Consider the following 17,372-nt stretch of genomic DNA (forward strand, 5'->3'; position numbering starts at 1 on the left):
AGAGTCCCAAGCAGGAGTGAGGGAAAAGTACTGTGTCATTTTACAGTGTCATTTTCTGGGATAACACAGAGAGCCAGGGAGGGCAAGGCCACTGGATAAAGAGGTGTTTCGGAAGTAAAGATCTGCTTATAAGGTGACTAAAAGTGCTGGGATTGGGAGCAGGAGAAAAACTAGGTTATCTGGTGGCAGCGGGGTCTTCCCTGGGCCAAGACCTCCATAGTGTGGAAGGACTGACCCCCCTGCCATGCTCTTGAACAGCTTCAGGGATGTTCAACCTTCAACCCTAAAGCTGGGGCCCCATTTTGAGACTATTTTCCTTATTCACAAAATAAACCAGGCACTCATAACTAAAGCCTTCCCTGTGCAGGGTGGGGATGCTGTAGGGGTGCAGACTGGGCACTGGTGGGGGAAAACTTGCCAATAATAACAACAATACCGACATTCCTAGCAAACCATTGCTGGTCTCTCTCAAAAATACATTTTCTTGAACTGTATTTCCAGCTTGGCAGAGAAAACTAAATTTACTGACATGAATTTCCACACAGTCATGCCATGAGGAAGGAAGGAAACCAAAAAAAAAGAAACCCCAACAAAACAACCACCCCACAAGAAAAAAAAAAAAAGCTAAAAGAATTTGTTTGTTTAAAAAATATCTTCAGTAAAAAGAACCAGTACTCTTTTTTCTGTGGAAGGGCCAAAGAGAGAAGGAGGGGAATGGGTGGATAAATAGGAAACTGCTGTGGTGGGTCAGGAAAAGCAAAAGACCAGCATCAAAACCCTTGCATTGGCTTCATTTCAGCGTGGAAGGCAGGGACGGACGTGTTTGAATCCTGTGTGCTGGGGCTCCAGTAAACCATTCCTTGTGCTGTACAAAAACACATGGATATTCTGTATCTTCCCTGTGCCATTTCCCATCCTGGGTGGAGCCCAGGTCACTGCTTGGTGCCAAGCTGCTTCCAAGGGACCAGGGCAGATCCCTGGCCTTCTCCCCCCAGGTGGGGCAGATGTGGGCCAGCCACTCAGGGCTCCTGGTGCCTGTGGGTTCTGCAGGAGAGCAAACCACACCTGCACAGGTGTTTTCCCTATTTCTCAGGTCCCTGAACCAAGGATGCAGCATGCTCTGGATTTAGGGTGATGGCATGTGATGTTCTGGGGCTGGAGCAGTGCTGATGTATGACGGGGACTGGTGGGGGAGGCAGCTGTAGGGTACCCCCTGCCCACCTGCTGAGCATATCCCCACGGTCTTTTCTGGCCCCTCAGAACCCTGCCCTCTGCTCCATCCATATCTGACAGGAACACAGGCTGCAGTGCTGCCCCCCACCCCTTGGGCCACCTAAAACAGACCGAGTGATGTAAACCTGACAAGTTTTTATATGTACAGACACACTTGTCAAACCCCCCTCCCGCCCCTCGAGTCCCCCAGTAAAAGCCAACCCAAAGAGCATTTAAAATTAAAAGTAAAAAAAAAACAAAACACACAAAACAATCGACCTCCCCCCCCACCTCAAAAAAAAAAAAAAACCCAACTCAGTCCCCAGCTGGGTCTCAGGTGGGAAATGGGGATGTGCCGTGTCCCGAGGTGTGGTGGAGATGGGATAAAGTGACCTCTTCAAAACAGGGTGCGGGGGAAACTGAGTCCCAGGCGCTCTCCCATGAGCTCCCCCAGCTTGCTCCGGCCAGCGGTGGGGACGGGGCAGGGGTTCAGTAGTACGAGCTGGCCCGGGCTGTGCCTCGGGGACAGTCCTGGAGCATGGCCCAGACACCGGGGAGACAGTTCATAGGTAAAAAGCTAAAAACTTCGTGGGGGCCGGCAGGGAGGGTGGCGGAGGTGAGAAGGCACCGAGGCCCCCCAGCCACTGTGTCCCCACCAGTGTCCCCGCGGCCGGTGGGCGCCCTTAGGACTCCGAGGAGGAGTGGGAGACGCTCTGGAGCAGCGATTTGTATATGGCAGAGTTCAGGAAGCGGGGGTAGGAGTCTCTGTGCATCAGCGTGTAGATCTGGAGCTGTGCGTCGTCGAAGGTGTGCGAGGACGGCTCCTGCATCTTCCGGTTGATGACTTCCCGCACCCGCGAGTCCAGGCTCACCTGGGCGGCAGGGAGAGAAATTGGGGGCTGGGGGACACCCAAGGACGAGCCCCCAGACCCAGCACCCACCCCTGCACCAGCTCTCGTGGGAAATTGAGTATCAGTACAGCACTGTGTGCCAGACGTGGGAAGACCACGGTGAGCTCCATCCTGGGTGATACTGGCCCCAGAACTGGGGTGGTTTACGGAAGGTTGCAGGGAGGACCAGGGAGCTCTCTGGGTCCCCTGCCTTGTCCCCCAGCTGGGCACAGGGAGGCGGGTGGGGGTGCTCCCGCCCTGGGTGCTCCCACTTCGGCGATGCCGCAGGCCGGGATGCAGCAGCATCTCCTCGGCCCGATGGTGCCCTCGTGAGGTCTCGGCCCTGCAGCACAACCTGGCCTGTGATCCCACGGCCGGCTGCGTCCTGAGGATTTTGCGGGGCCAAGGCTCCTCTCCCTACTGCCGTTACCCTGCCAAACTCATCCCCAAACTGTCACAGGGCTGTGGCGGCAGCTGGGACAGAGCCCTCTCCCTAAGAATCCTCCCCAGCCTCATTTTAGTCCGAGCCACCCCCTCAGGGGCTCTGCCTCGTACCTCCTTGGGAGAGAGGATGGAGATGTAATCCTCGTAGATCATCCTGGCCTTCTCGTCAATGGTGTGCTTGTTGCACTCGGTTTTGAGCTCCTCACACGCCAGCCAGAAGAGCATGTTCTCCTCGCTGTACTCAGTCCGCAAAAACTCCCGGAAGACGTTGCGCCCCGCCGGGCTCTTCATCAGCTTGTCGAAAGACTGTGCCCAGCCCTGCACCTCCTCCGGCGTGGGTTTGGCACTGACAGATCCAGGGGAAGGCAAGGACACAGCGTTACAGCTGGCCAGGGAGGGCAGAAGGGACGGTGCCATGCTGCTCCCCCCTCCACGGCACTGCCCCTGCACTCACCACGCTTCACAGTTAGGGATGGTCTCCAGTTTGGTCTCCCGGGATGCCCTCCATGCTCGCTCCCGGTCCTCGTTCCTAACGGGGAGACAGAAAGGTAGTCAGGGGCATTGGGGGCACTCACAGACCCCCACCTTGACCCCTGAATCTCCTCTGTGGGCACCAGCATCCCCCACCCATCCCCTCCCCTCACCCACTGCCCCGGTGCCACCCTGGCTCCCTCGTGCAGTTTTGCTGTCACCATGAGAGGGTGTCCCTGCGCTCCGGCAATGCCATGGCCCCGCTCCCGCTCCTCCGCCTGGGCCCCGTGCCAGGGCTGCGTGCCAGGGATGTGTGCCAGGACTGAGCCGAGCCGGAGTGGACGCAGCAGCCGGCAGAGGTCAGTGCCGGATCAGCCCACGGCAAAGCCGCTGTGAACTGTCACACCAATAAATAAACAAGGGTCCATTGGTGACACCCCAGCACCGGTTCAGCCCGAGGGCAGATCGTGGGATGGAGGTGGTGGGGCTGGGAGATGCTGGTGTCCCTTGTCCCCGCTGCCCCTAGCCCCCAGGGGGCCAGTGGCACAAGCGGAGAGCGGCCATCAACCAACTTCCCTCAGGCCCTTGAATTTTGGCGCCCGGCACTGACCACAGCCCTTCCTGCTTGCGACACCGTCCCTCGCTGCTCGCACAGGACTGACTGTGCAAACCTCTGCCCCAGCGTGGGCGGCTGGGGTGGGCAAAGCTGCAGGCATGTCCCTGCCTGTGCCACCCCCAGGGCTCGCTGCCTGCTGTGCCTGAGCCCCAGCGTGGCTGCCACCCGGCACTGCTTGCTCTGGGAAGGGGATACAGGATGCAACCTCCCTGGGATTCTGTCCCATCTCTGCTCACAGGGAAGGGACATTGCCCTTGGCCAAATGCCACTGAGCCCAGGGCAGTGTCCAGGAAGGAGATGCACAGGGTTCAGCTCCAGGGTTTGTTCCTCACAGCTCTCAATGGCCATAAAGCCCAAAGCTGCTGCAAAGCCCGCAACCATCAGCAATCTCTAAGCAAGCAGATGCTGAAGATGAAGAGCAGATGGGCTATCCAGAGAATAAGGAACTGTGGATCCTCAGTGAGGACAGGAGATACAGCTGGAGGCAAGCAGCTGGTTAAATCCTTGGCTTTGGGTAGTGCTGGAAGGGCAGGGCTGGATGCTGCACCTTCTGCTCCAAGGCAGAGCTTCCCAGAGGGCTCACATGGACTAGAGACATCCCTTCCTGGAGACCACCAGTGCAGCACCATGGGGTCCCACTGCTGCTTTCTGCTCTATGTATTCTAAAAGATTTGGCTGATGGATAGGAGTCATGGTGCACTCAGGCTCAGCTCAGGCTCACTGGGGCTCTGTGCTGGGGAGAGCCCCATGCCACAGTTCCACTGATGCCCATCTGCTTCAGGGCACCTGGAGTTTACACCTGCCTAACCACATGCCTGTTCTGCTCTCAGCTCCCAACCCAATGAGCACACAAGTAGTCTGGAGGCTCAGTGAGTGGGGCTGGCTCCATCCCAGCTGCCCTCCTGCACCCACTGCCCATGGCATGGGTGCTACACCTGGGCTGCAGAGAATCCAGCAGTGGGGGCTGCTGTGGGACCCCATCTCCCTCAGACCTGGCTGCCTGCTTGGGCAGGAGCCACGTCCAAGCACTTGGTGCTGCACAAAGCACAGAGGAGCAGCAACACTCGTGCAATCCCTGCATCCCTGGAAATGTTCAAGGCCAGGTTGGACAGGGCTTGGAGCAACCTGGTCCAGTGCAAGGTGTCCCTGCTCATGGAACACGGCTGGAACTGGATGGTCTTTAAGATCCCTTCCAACCCAAGCCTTCCTATGATTCTGTGATCACCGCTGCCTACGGGACCCCTGAATTAAGGATGACGAGGTGGGTGGGCGATGCTCACTGGCCCCACAGGAGCCTGGGCTGGGGTGGGACGTACCATGAGCAGCTGCAGCAGCAGCACCAGCAGAAGCAGCAGGCGTTGGGGCGGTGGTTGCTGGCGGGTTGCACCGTTGTCGGAGAAGTCTCATGTCGGGACATCGGAAGGGGTGTCTCTGCGGACGCGGGTCCTGCGTACTGGAAGGCAGGAGGGCAGGGAGCAGGTGAGCGAGCTGTCCACAATCAGCCCCCACCACGTGCAAGCACACAGAGGTTCATGGGGCACCCCTGTGCAGTGACTTGCTCTGATTCAGTTTTGGCCCCTGCTTGCCACCCCGGCCCTGGGTCAGTCACCCTCACCTGCGTCCCAGCCTCATACACGGTGGACGGGGTCGGTTCGTGCTCTGGGGGCTGTTGTGCCGCTCTCCACTCCTCCCAGCCTGCGGGTGAGCCGTGCCCAGACCCCCCGGCTAACGTCCCTGCCGCCTCCTGGATGGAGCCTGTGGGGAGAGGAACCACGTTACTTCAGTGGAACCGCCAGCCTTGAGCGCTCAGGGGCTGCTCCGTGCCAAGGAAAGCCCTGGGCAGGTGGCGAGCTGGGGCAGGGCAGCAGGCAAAGCACAGGAAAAGGAAGGCAGAAGGAAAGTAGAAGAGGAAACACATAGGGAGATGCTTTGCCAGACCCCTGCCCTGCCTGGGATCCCCTCCCACGGTTTGGGGATGCTGTGGGGCCTGCTGCAGGCAGCAGTGGGGCTGGGCAGGGTGTGGGGCTCAGTGCTGGCCTTGCACATCCCTGGCCGTGCCTCGTGCTGTGGGGAAGTGTGGCTGGACCCCCTGGTGCCTTCAGGCACGGGATGGGGAAGTCGGAGCTACTCCACGACATCATGTGAGTGGAAGGAAATGGGGTGGTGGTGGGGAGTTTTCACAGCTCCCAGTGTTAAACCAAACCTTATCCTATGGCCCCTGCCTGCACTGCTTGCTCAGCCTGGAGCAGGGATGCTCCTGGGCAGGAGCAATGCTGGGCACTGGGCTCAGCACCCACCTCTGCGTGGGCAGTGGTGAGGACACGGGCACAGCTGGCTCTGCCTCTCTGTGCCCTGCCAAGGGTGATGGGCAGCAATCAGTCTGTTCCCTGTCAGAAGGAAGGAATGGGAGCAGGGCCAACAGGCAGGCAGACCCCCAGACATCTCAGCCCCAGCATCCCCACTTTGAGCTGCCCCAGGTCTCATCACCTCAAGTCTGAGTCCTGCTGTGGACTCAGCAGGGGAACAGAGCCAGGGTGTGGGTCCCAGCTGGGGACAGAGCTGTCCCCAGAACCCCCACTGAGTCCTGGCAGTGTGGCCCCCCCTGTCCCAGCATGGCCATCACCCAGCAGCATTTTCCCGGGCCCTCACAAACCCTCCCAGTGCTCCTGCAGGAACGAAAAAGGAGAGAGTCTGTGTTTCACTCCAATTGTCCCTATTTATAGCCCCGAGTGCTGGCAGGATGGCTGTGACTTTGTCGCCCAGTTCAGCAGCAGCTCTGCTCCCTCTCACCCTCTGCTGCCCTCAGGTCCATTTAACTCCCCGCTTTTTCCCTTTCCTTTGCTCCCCCTGGCCCAACCCTCTTCCACCCCTGGCACCCTCCTTCCTGCTGCCCTCCCACATTCCACAGCTCACCCCAAGGCACTCGGTGCTGCCGGGGCTGCGGCACCAATGACAGCAACTGGTGTCGAGACTGTGGGAATGGGTTGAGCAGGAGGAAACCTTGAAGGCTGGGAAAACCCTGCTCCTTCCCAGCCCACCCTGGCTCTGCCATGGCCCTTGGGTGTGCAATGGGAGGACTGGGAGTGACTGAGGTACAGGCATGTGAGGCCAGCGTGTGGCTTTGCTCTGGGGGACTCCCAGGTACTTTGCTTCACTCCGTGGCCGGAGCTGACCTGCAAGGGGCTGAGCCAACACACCCTGGAGAGGCAGCAGGACTGGGCACCATCCCTCTGTATGGAGCCTCCCCTCCCCATGCCGAAGGGTGCACTCAGCACCCTGCCAGGAGCAGGATAAGCCCGTCGTGGATGCCGAGGCACACACCCAGGGCCATCTCGACTGCGTGGGCTGTGCCACAGGGAACAGGGAGGAGGGAGCTGTGGGGCTTCAAAGGAACTCTGTCCCATGGCACCAAGAGGCGATGCTGGCACCAGCACATCTGGACTGGCACTAAAGGGCAATGCCAGCACATTCTGACTGGCACTGAAGGGCACTGGCATCACGCTCCAGATTTGCAGGGATGGTTTCCCAGCACCGTCTGTGCCCCCCTCGACACTCACAACACACCCCACCTCACCACGTCGGCGGGGGCCGTGTGCCATGGGACTGTTACCAGCTGCCCTGGTGCCAGCCACCCCCGTGGGGCTGCCAGGGCCAGCAGATAGGGAAGTCCTGGCGGGTGGCAGAGCCTGTGAGTGCCGGAGGGAAGACGAGGGCATGCGCACGAGGCTGCAAAAAGAGGAAGGATGACAAAAAGGCGACTGTTTCCCCACAGAGAGAAGAAGGGACGCCCCAAAAGCCTCCCTCGCTGAGCTCCCTGAGGCCCCCATGAGCCTGGGAGTCCCAGTTTCCCTCGGCTGTGCCAACTCATGCGCCTGGGACATGCCCACGAGTCTGGCACCACACTGTCCTCTCGCCAAATGCAGACGGGACCCCACCACACAATCAGACAAGACGAACCTTCCCCAAAATCGCTGTTAAAGGGAAACCTCCCACATGGCCTTGCCGAGGTGCCAGGACAGCTCTATCCCATTCACCTGCACACAAAGCACGCTGTGCCCTGCTCACCTCAGGCAAAGCAGACGCCAAAGTCACCCTGTGCCAGCTGCAGTGGGAACTGTGGCGTTGTGGTGCCCAGGCAGCCCACACCAAAGTGATGGCAAATACTGGCCCTGAGGATGATACTTCTCCACGCACCCCACATTCCCCCAGCACCCTGGCCAGGGCTGGAGCCCTGAGCAGTGCTTCATCCCCCTCCAGCCACCCCCACCTCTGCAGTGTGGGGCACAAACCAGTGCCCACCTGGGTGCAGGGGCACCCCCAGCACAGCCTGCACTGACCCCCGTGCTGGGAGGGCAGGGCAGTGTGGGGGGACCTGCCGTGCCGTGTCCGTACCTGCAGCCTGGCCATCCCGTGGTGGCGGCGGGTGCCAGCCAGGGTGACCCCGGCCAGCTCAGGGGGCGTGTGGCATTGCCAGGAGCGCCGGATCTGCGGGCAGGGAGGTGGGGGAGAAAAGAAGAGAGAAAGAGAAAAGAAAAGCGGCCGAACACATCCTCTCACAGGAAAGGGAGTGGTAAGGGAAGTGGCAAACTCAACTGTAGAGTTCAGGCCTTTTTTGGGAAAGCCCCGGCCCAGCCCGGCTGCTCTCCTTGCTGCTCCATCACAGGCCACCAGTCCTGACAGGGCAGGAGTGGGTCCCACCAGTGGCTGAGCCAGCTCAGCCTCTTGCTGCTAGGTCAGCCTCCTGCTTCCCAGCCCTTGGATGGATCCGGCAGCTACCACAGGCACGAGGGCTTCCCAGCCAGGACTGGCACTGACAGCGGCATCTCAGAGATAACCCTGGCATGCTGGTGCTGGAACAACCCCATGACCAAGGAAGCAGCTCTGCCAAGGAGAGACTGGCAAGGATATGTCCCCAGGGTGGACATGGGCTGGTTCTTGGTGACCAGCCGAGGCTACTTCAAAGCAACAGTGCTTCCCACCGGTGTCCCCGGTGCCTATGGCACTGCCCGTGGGGTGCAGACACCGGCAGCGAGGTGGGCATTGAGGCAAAGGGCTGTGCCTGAGGGTGGGCTGAGTCAGAGTGGCCGGCAGTGTCTCCCGGCAGCCTCGTCCGTGTGAGGTGGGATGTGCCAGCCTGCCGCACAGAGTGCAGCCCCGCTCCCTCCGCCAAGAGTGACTCACAAACAAAGTTGTTTGGTTTTTTTCCTCTTCAGGAAAAAAAAAAAAAAAAGAAACAGAAGAGAGAGAAATCAGATGCCCAACCTCTGTTTTCTTGATTAAATTCACCCTCGGCATTGCTGTGGGCGGAGGACGCTCCAGTCCCAGCACACACCAGCGATCAACACCCCTTGTGGTCTCTGCTGGCGGCTGCCCCTCACTCCCACGGTCTCACCACAGGTGGAAAAGGGGAGAAAACGAGAGAAAGAGGAAGGGGGACGATGGCACCTCCCCCACACTCCCCTGGGGCTGTGGCATGTGCCCACTATCAGCTCGCCCCAGTGCTCTGTTAGGCTCAGCCGCTTGCCTCCCTTGCCTTCCCAGGGACTCGGGCTGTTATCTCCTCTCTTTCTAAGTCTGCAACCACTGGCACCCAAAACCCAAGGCACCTGTGCTGCCGTTGTCCCCATCTGGACGTTTCCATCCCATCTAGACGGAAACGTCCAGATGGGGACAACGGCAGCATCTGGATAGAAACGTCCTCATCACCCCAAAGTCACCCTCTGCTTCAGCAGCTCCTTCCTCTGCCATCACCTCTCAGCCCTTGCTGCTGCCCACCTGGTGCTCACCTGGTGCTCAGCTGGGCTTTGCTTCTCAGGGCACCTGAACCTCATTTATTTCCCGGATGGTTTTCCAGGAATCTGTTTGCTGCTGCCAGGCAGGGCCAGCTCTGAGAGCTGGGGGCTGCCAGAATGCAGCCACGCTCCCATGAGGAAGCCTCTGGCACCCCAAGCTCACTGGCACCAAGGGTAGTTTTGTACCTTTTGTTCTTTGGCTGCCTCTGGCCATTCCTCACCCCAGGAATATCCCTTCATATTTTATGGGTCAAAACTGGGATGGCAGCTTTGCTGCTCATCACAGACCCCCACAGAGATCATTTGGGTGGGGGTGATGTACACACCCCCAATGCTAGCAGAGACACCATCCCTGGCCAAGTCCCTGTCACAGGCCAGTGATGCCTCAGTGGGAAGCAATGCCGGATCCAGCCCCTCTCCATGCCTGGGAGGAGCTGCAAACACCCATCACCTGTGAGACCAGCCACGCTGGATCAGCGCGAGGAGAGCTTGGCCTCCCCAGCCGCCCGCGCGCCGCTGGATTCTCCAGTGTCTAATAAGGGCTCAGCCCAGCCTGCAGCTTCCCCACCCCCTCCCTGGCATTCTCCCAGGAGGTCCCAGCACCTCTGATCTCTGCCAAATTTGGCTGAAACCAGCCACCGAGTAACAATCAGAGGCGAGGCAGCCCAGCAGGCAGTCAGGGTGGGTGACAGGGGGCTGGCACCTCCCAGGACCTTTCAGCCGGGGTTACCCTCGGGGTAACCACTGAGACACCGCTGCTGAGCCCCACAGCTGCCTCCCGCCCCCACAGCCTGTCCCAGCCACCTGCCAGCAGCACAGGAAGTTTTAGGAGTTATTTTTAGACCTCGTTTTCAACCCCCCCTTTAGCAATCTACTCGAAAAAAGATTAAAGAGGTTGAGGGCTTGAGCCCCCTGGCTCTGCGGGATGGGGCTGGGCTGACCCCAATACTACCAGCGTGGAAGTGCCAGCGATCCCACCAGTGGCTGGGTGGGCTCCCTGGGTCCTGCTGGGATGAGGGGGTGGGTGATGCTCATGTGGGTGCACCCTGCCATGTCCTCACTGCCCTGAGAGCGCGTGGCACTGATAACGCCGCAGATGTGCCCGCGCACGGGGTGGAGGAGGTGTCGGCAGCCAGTGGATGCCTTTGGAGAGATCTTCTGCCCTGCAGTGATTTTTCTGCCATTCCCAGAGACTGGGAAGGCAGGTCCTGCCAATGAGAACTGCGAGATGCTGCAGTGTGTCCCAACATCTTCCCTGGTCCTTTGCACCGTGAGGGTTGACTGCCCCATGGGCGCCTCTCCTGCCAGGATGGTGTCCTTCTCCAGACCAACCATCTCCTCTGCTCCCAGTGCACTTCTGCTCAAGCATCCTCCAAGCCAAATCCCACCATGAGCCCTCCAATAAGGACCACATGAGCCTCTCCAGCACCTGCTGAGCAGAACAGACCTGTGGCTCTGTCCTGGCACAGCAGCTGCTGGGTGGCACGACGAGCACAGCGCTGCCAGCACCCACCCCCCGACCCCAACTTTGGCACTGAAACAGAGTTGATTATTTTATAGCATAAAAATAGCACCCGCCCCAATCAGCTGGATGGTTTAATAAGGCAAGCCTGCAAGCCCTGACAACTATGTTTCTATTAGTAGAGGTATTGTGGCGTTAAGGCAGACGCCTGTTCCGCCTTCAGAAATGATCCATGGGAAAGGAGAAATCAGTGATCGATACTCAGCAGGGGCTAAACAGTCTGGATGAAGCCTGGTGGCTGATGGGGGGGAAGAGGAGAGAAAAGGGAGGGATATGGCATTGGCATAGCCGGGGTGAGAGCTGAGCGGGGTGGGTGGTGGGGTGTTCTCTGTCCATGGGGTGCTGCCAGACCAGGAGCTGCACGTTCCTATCTCAGCACATGGCAGTGTGGGCAGCATCACGACCCCCTGGGATCATGGGACAGTGGTAATCTGGAGGATAAGGGTTCTAGGAGGGGTGCTAGGATGACTGAGGATACTACGAGGAATTGCACCTTTCAAGGAAACAAGGAACCAGATGGAGAATCAAGGTGGGATTGGGATGAAAAGGAGGGACACAGGGAAATGCTGAACCAAAGAGCTCACTTACCATGGCTCCCAGACCTCCCAATGCAACTGATTTTCCCCCCAAGCCCCAGCATGAGACCAAATCCCGCCGGCTGCATCCGGAGCCCTGCATGGGAGGCACCATCTGGGCATGAGGTGGTTTGGGAGTGTGTGCTGGCACAGGCAGGAGGTGGGTCTGACCACGCCAAGGACAGGTCTGGCCCTGCTCTCCAGCCACACTCCCTGCCCAAAGCGTGGCCCTGCGTGGCATTGATGTGGTCAGGGCAGGGCTGAGACCAGCAGCTGGCTCAACCAGCAGAGGGACCGGCCAGGCCGGGGCCATACCAGCAGGACGGCTGGGGACAAGGGGCAGCATCTCCCAAATGCTGCACCCCGGGGCATTTGCCCACCATGGTTTATTTGCCTGGGCAGCTGCAGGTGCTGCTGCCTTCTGAGGTCTGCCTTCAGGCAGGTGTCACTCCTCTCTGGTGAGTGCCTAGGCCCAGCCCCAGTGCCACCACGGGTCCCCGGACCAGAGCTTGCAGAGTTGAGCTTTCACTTGCACCAGAAAACTTCCTCCCGCATCAGACTTTGATCCTATGTTAAAACAGTGGGGACTGCAGGATGAGCCTCCTAGGAGACCATCCTGCAGGTAAATACCCAGGGTAATGGGCATCTGGTGACCTGATGCCCTGTCTCAAGTTCTGGAGCATCCCAAGGGTCACAAGTGACCCCTGTGCTGTGATCACAGTGCCAGGACAGCAGTGAGGCTCTGCCCTGCCCCGGCTGTGAGAAGGAACAGGGAGCACTGTCAGCAATTTGTGTCCTCTGAGACCGGCTGCCCTGGTTCTTTAAACCCCAACCAAAGGGGAAGAATGATGGCAGGGCTCAGCTCTGTCACCCTGGGGAGGAGCTGGCAGAGCGGGGAGGAAGGAAGCACTGTCACCCTGTGTGGCCTCATGTCACAGAGGTGGCCCCTGGCCCTGGGGCAGTGCCAGGCAGTGCAGCTGCTGCATCCCACTGCTGCCAGACAGAGCTGCAGAAAACGGCTGGGGTGCAGGAGTCTGGCCATGGTGGATGCCCATTGCAGGCATTCTGGGCTCAGATGGAAGGAATGGGCCTTGCAGGGGATGCCAGTGAGAGATGCCCTTCCCCGAGCCCCGGGGATGCTACAGGGTTCGAGTACTGTCAGAGAACATGCACTGCTATCACAGCAATACATTTCCCTGGCCCCAAATCCCCTTTGTCAGCTCTCTCCCTGTGGGGAAACCCACACCAGGTGCTCAGGCAGGATCTTTCCTTGTTTTTTTCCAGGCTAGCGTGAAGCTTTCCTTTCCTTTTCCAGGACTCCTGCCTGCTAATGCCAATATGTACCTGTTTGCTCTCCTCCTGCCCTTTGCCCTGAAATGCTACTTGGGCATTCACCTTCTGCCAGAGGAAACTGCAGCCCTGGTTGGGTTCAAGCCTGCAGGAGCTGGGGGGAACTGGAAAACCCAAGCCCTCACCCCAAACTCCTTTGCTGACCCCTCTAGACAGAACCAGTAGTACCTCCAGCTTTGGGAGCAAGCTGCCAATGCACCCACAGCCTGTCCCCTGCACCCAGAGCCATGGCCATCCACAGGGATGCTGGGGGCTGTGTAGATCCCCTGTGCCCACCCTGTTGTTGCCTGAGCCTCCACAGTGTTTCTGCCTTCAGAGTAGGCAAGTGCTGACAAGCGAGTCTGGAGTGTGGCAAACCTGGGCCCCCAAACCCAGCAGGTCTCCACAGCTGGAGTTAAGAGCCCTGAAAAGGTCAACCGAGGCTGTTTCCAAGTGGTTAGAGAACTGGAAGGGTGGCTTGTTCTAAAACTCAACCATACATTTTCCTGCTGTCAGGAAACCCCCTTTTTTCCATGTCTAAGATGAATGGTAAAGCTGAACCCCAAAGGTCTTTGTTGTTGTTTTCATTGCTGCTCCACCCTCCCCCTGGTTAAATCTCTGCTTCCACGAAATGGCCAAGGGCAGGAGCTTTTGCAGGATGGGTGAGTGGCAGAGTTGCTCCCCGGTCTCTCCTGGTACACTAATCTGGGATGGCTGAGGTCACACAGACCCGGAGGAGCCGATGGGGTGGGCTGGGGCATCACCCTCCATGCCCACCACAGTGACTGGGGAGGGGGAAAAATCACAGGCAGGGGTTTTGTTAGTGGTCCCCTTTGAAGAAGGAACCCAGTGGATTTCCTGCCAAAAATAACAGAAATAACATAATTCTCCACGCTCCCAGGGAGTGCTTTCGCAGAAGGGTGAAAGGTCGATCAGAACTCCAGGGTTGCTGCCTTGTTTTACACAGCAGTCAGGATCCAGACAGAGCCAGGATTCTGCCTTCACTATAGTTTTACCCCAAAGCCACCAGTTCCTCTGTCCCCAGGTCCCAGCAGCTCCCGAGCAGAGTGGGCAGTGCCACAGGGAACTCACCCCATGCCTCGTGGACCAGCACAGCCAATGCCTCCTACAGAGCATGCACAGCTGGATTTAAGATGTTCTATCCCAGTGAAAAGTTATGGATGTCCTCAAACCTGTGGGTGTAGAGGGGAGAGCCAGCCGGTGGGGTTATTGGAGTTACCATCACACTTTTGGATGGCAAGTGAGGATTCGGGGCTTTCTGCAGGTCACCACCCCTGTGCTACATGGGGCAAGCCATGGAGAAGCAGCTGGGGAAGGAGATGGGCTGGCTGAGCCCAACACTGATAGGAATGAGCTGAAGGAGGCTTGTGTGGCGCTGGACCGGAATGGTGTGAATAGGGAGATGCCTGTGGGGCTGGATGCCTGTTCCCTGAGCTGCCAGAGCAGGGGCAGTGATGGCACCTCAGAGCTGCTTCCCAGTCTGTGACAGGGTGCTTGGAGTCCCTGCAAGTTCAGTTCTTTCCCTTCTCACACCACAGAAAATGTCAGGTGTTCTTCACCTATCCTGTACTCCCTACAGGCAAAACCCGTGTTGTAACACATTGGGCGATGCAAATAACAACTGATAAGGTCCAAGATCTTTTCCTCTCCCCAGAATAGGAGGTAGCTATGAAATAGTGTATATAAAAACCTGTCTTCATATCTCCCCCTCTCTGAACAGCTTCTGTAAAGGAAATGCAGAGAGATGTGCAGATGAATAAGGAACTTAGCAATAGGATGTCTCGGCGAAGGCCATGGGCACTGGATCACCTGGAATCTGCTGTTATTCCACACCAGAGCCCAGCATGCCAAACCCTGAGAGCATGTGGCATGCCAGCAGTGATGCCTGCTGGCCTTGCTCTGCCCTGGCCACTCTGCTTTTTTTTGGGGTGCTCAGGCATGGCCAGGGAGGTGGTGCAGGAACTGATCCAAGGAGCAGGAGGAGCAGGAGGGGAAAGGTAGGGTAGACTGTAGGATGGCTCAGGAGTGACACCAGCACCAAGCGTGGCTCTTACCTCCCCTTCAGCTGACTTTCCAAAATTATATTTTACCCAGAGGATAAAAATGTGGAAAAAAAGGAGGAAAAGCCACACCAGCTCAAGCTCACACTCCACAGAGGTTGAGGAATGACACAGTTGCTTCTTTGCCAGTGTGGACCTGTTGCTCACAAGGAAGAGCCCTGAGCACCCCCTTCATACCAGCCCAGCTGAAACTTGATGCTGGAGCCCAAGACCAATCATAAAAGTGAGTCTAGAACCAAAGCTCAGCAAAGATGGGAGATGATGCACTTCCAGAGGCGGCTGGGATGTGCTGCTCCAGCACCTTGGGCAGACTCAGCACTAACTACCCCACCAAGGTATTTTTCTCCCTTACCCTTTCTGGGTTTGAGTCGAATTATCCGATTATTTGCCTTCGGTTCCTTCTTTTTTTTAATAACAATATCAAGCCGGGCCTGCACCCTGATTGAGTTGTATTCCTGTCACTAAACTCCTGCTTCTCCACTATAATCCTGCGAGGTGGAGTTTGTTTAATTGCTGAAGAACACGACTGTATTTTGATTAGTGGCTTGAGTCATTTGTGGGGAAGGGCTGATGCGGAGCAGCTAAAATCCTTGTAGGGAAATCTGATGTGGCGCTCTCCCTTGGGAGATACTCTGAAATATGTGCCCACTGGGGCGACCCGTTTTCCCAAAGAAAACCATATCCAACAGGCCAGCAAGTGCCACGGCTTCGCTCATCCAGCGTGACACGGGATGAGTGTGTCTATTGACAGGGATGGAGATGCATGCAGAGGGGAATGAACTCCCCTCGAAGCAGGGGAATCCCTCCCACTCGCTTCACACTTTTTGTTTAGTTTCTTAAATAAGGCCATGGATCCGTGCCAGAGCAGCCTCATGGAAGTGGCGGGGAGAGGGAGCTTCCCGAGGGAACCTCTCCGTGCCCAGGGACGCACGCACAGCGATCCACAGGCGGAGCAGCTCCGGTGGCCGCGCCTGGACCTCTCCATCCCTCGGCTGCGGGAACACGGCGCCAAGCCGTGGCATCCCGCGACGCTGCCCACGTGATGGGCTCGTGTTGGGTGATGGTTGCATGTCACGTCCCAGTGGGGGACAGCCGTGTCCCAGGCACCACCGAGGCAGGTCCCTCTGGCCAACTCTTGGCCATGCCACTGCTGGAGGACACGGCGGGGACCTGAGCTCACGCCTGCCCTGACCTCAGCCAACCTCTCCCAGCCCCGGTGCTCCCCGAGCCCTGGACGGCCAGGTCAGGGCTCCCCATTGCCCTGAGGAGGCTCAGCACCCTCTGCATGGGCGAACAGTGAGCTGCATGGGCAGCGAACCTGCCTGGCCATCCCTGCGTGGATGCTCCGGCGCCGCCCTGGCACCCACCTGTGGGTGCAGGAGAGCCGGGGAGGCCTCCGGGGGAGATCCTCCCTGCAACCTCCGCCCCGGGCTGGGCAAACCCCGGTGCAGCCGGCCCTGCGGCTGGAGAGTGCCCCCCTCCTTCCCCCTCTCCATCCTCCTCCTCCTTCTCCTGGCAGGAGCCCTGCCCTCCCCCGGGGGGATGCGGCGGGGAGTGCCCGCTCCCTGCTCGGAGCTCGGGGTCCCCCCCGCCTCGCCGGCCGGTCCCCACGGAGCATCCCCCCGCCCCAGCGCTCGCACACGGGGCCGGTGACAGGCAGCAGCCGGACACACGGACGCACGGACAGACAGACAGACACATACACACACACACAGAGGCAGGGCTCTCCATCCTCCGCGGGGCTCGGTGCGTGTTGGGGGGGTGGGGTGGGGGAAGCCGTGCAGGAGGAAGGAGGATGCCCGGGAGCGCGCAGAGAAGGAGGGGGTGGGCAGAGCGGGGTCCGCCGGGGGAGCGAGGCTGGGCTGGGCACCGGGCGAGGCAAGGGGCGATGGGCACGCGTGTGTGTGTGTGTGTGAGTGTATGTGTGTGTGTGCGTCTGTGTGCCCCCCTCCTCTCCCCGCCCCATCCGCGGCATCCCCGGTCCGGGGCGCGGGGTACTCACGGGCCGGGCATCCGCGCCGCCGCCGCCGCCGCCGCCCCCGGGCGCCGCCGCTGCGCTGCCGCCGGGCTGGGCACCGGAGGGAGAGGGAGCGGCAGCGGGAGCGGAGCGGCGGCGGCGCCGGCACTGCGCAGGCTCCGGCCCGGCCCCGCCGGCCACTTCCGAAAGCGATTGCAGCCCTGGCACTTCCTCACGGCACACACAGCACACGCACACACACGAGAGAGAGGGGGAGAGAGAGAGGGAGACACACACACACGATCCCACACCCACACCGCGCACAGCCACGGTGCCCGCATGGGCACCCAGCACCAGCCTCAGGCACCCACTGCTGTCACCCATCGTGTAAACTGGTACCCAGTACCAGCGCCGTGTACCCAGTAGTCGCACCCTGCACCAGCACCCAGTGTCAAATAGTGGAGCACAGGACCAGAATGATAT

The 17,372-nt window shown here is 59.2% G+C and overlaps 1 protein-coding gene across 1 annotated transcript; it reads right to left on the reverse strand.

Annotated features, from left to right (window-relative positions):
- Window positions 1–1,445: 1,445 nt before the first annotated feature.
- RGS19 (regulator of G protein signaling 19) lies at window positions 1,446–17,002 on the reverse strand. The gene is made up of 6 exons (XM_050314147.1): window positions 16,935–17,002; window positions 5,249–5,388; window positions 4,950–5,086; window positions 3,001–3,075; window positions 2,658–2,892; window positions 1,446–2,084 (listed from the first exon to the last, which is right to left on the reverse strand). Exons 3-6 carry the CDS (start codon window positions 5,048–5,050, stop codon window positions 1,896–1,898), a joined length of 600 nt encoding a protein of 199 aa, XP_050170104.1. The 5' UTR covers window positions 5,051–5,086; window positions 5,249–5,388; window positions 16,935–17,002; the 3' UTR covers window positions 1,446–1,895.
- Between the last annotated feature and the right edge of the window lie 370 nt (window positions 17,003–17,372).

The sequence above is a fragment of the Myiozetetes cayanensis genome, unplaced genomic scaffold, assembly GCF_022539395.1.
Source record: "Myiozetetes cayanensis isolate MyiCay16 unplaced genomic scaffold, myiCay2020 scf19, whole genome shotgun sequence".
Classification (NCBI taxonomy): Eukaryota; Metazoa; Chordata; class Aves; order Passeriformes; family Tyrannidae; genus Myiozetetes; species Myiozetetes cayanensis.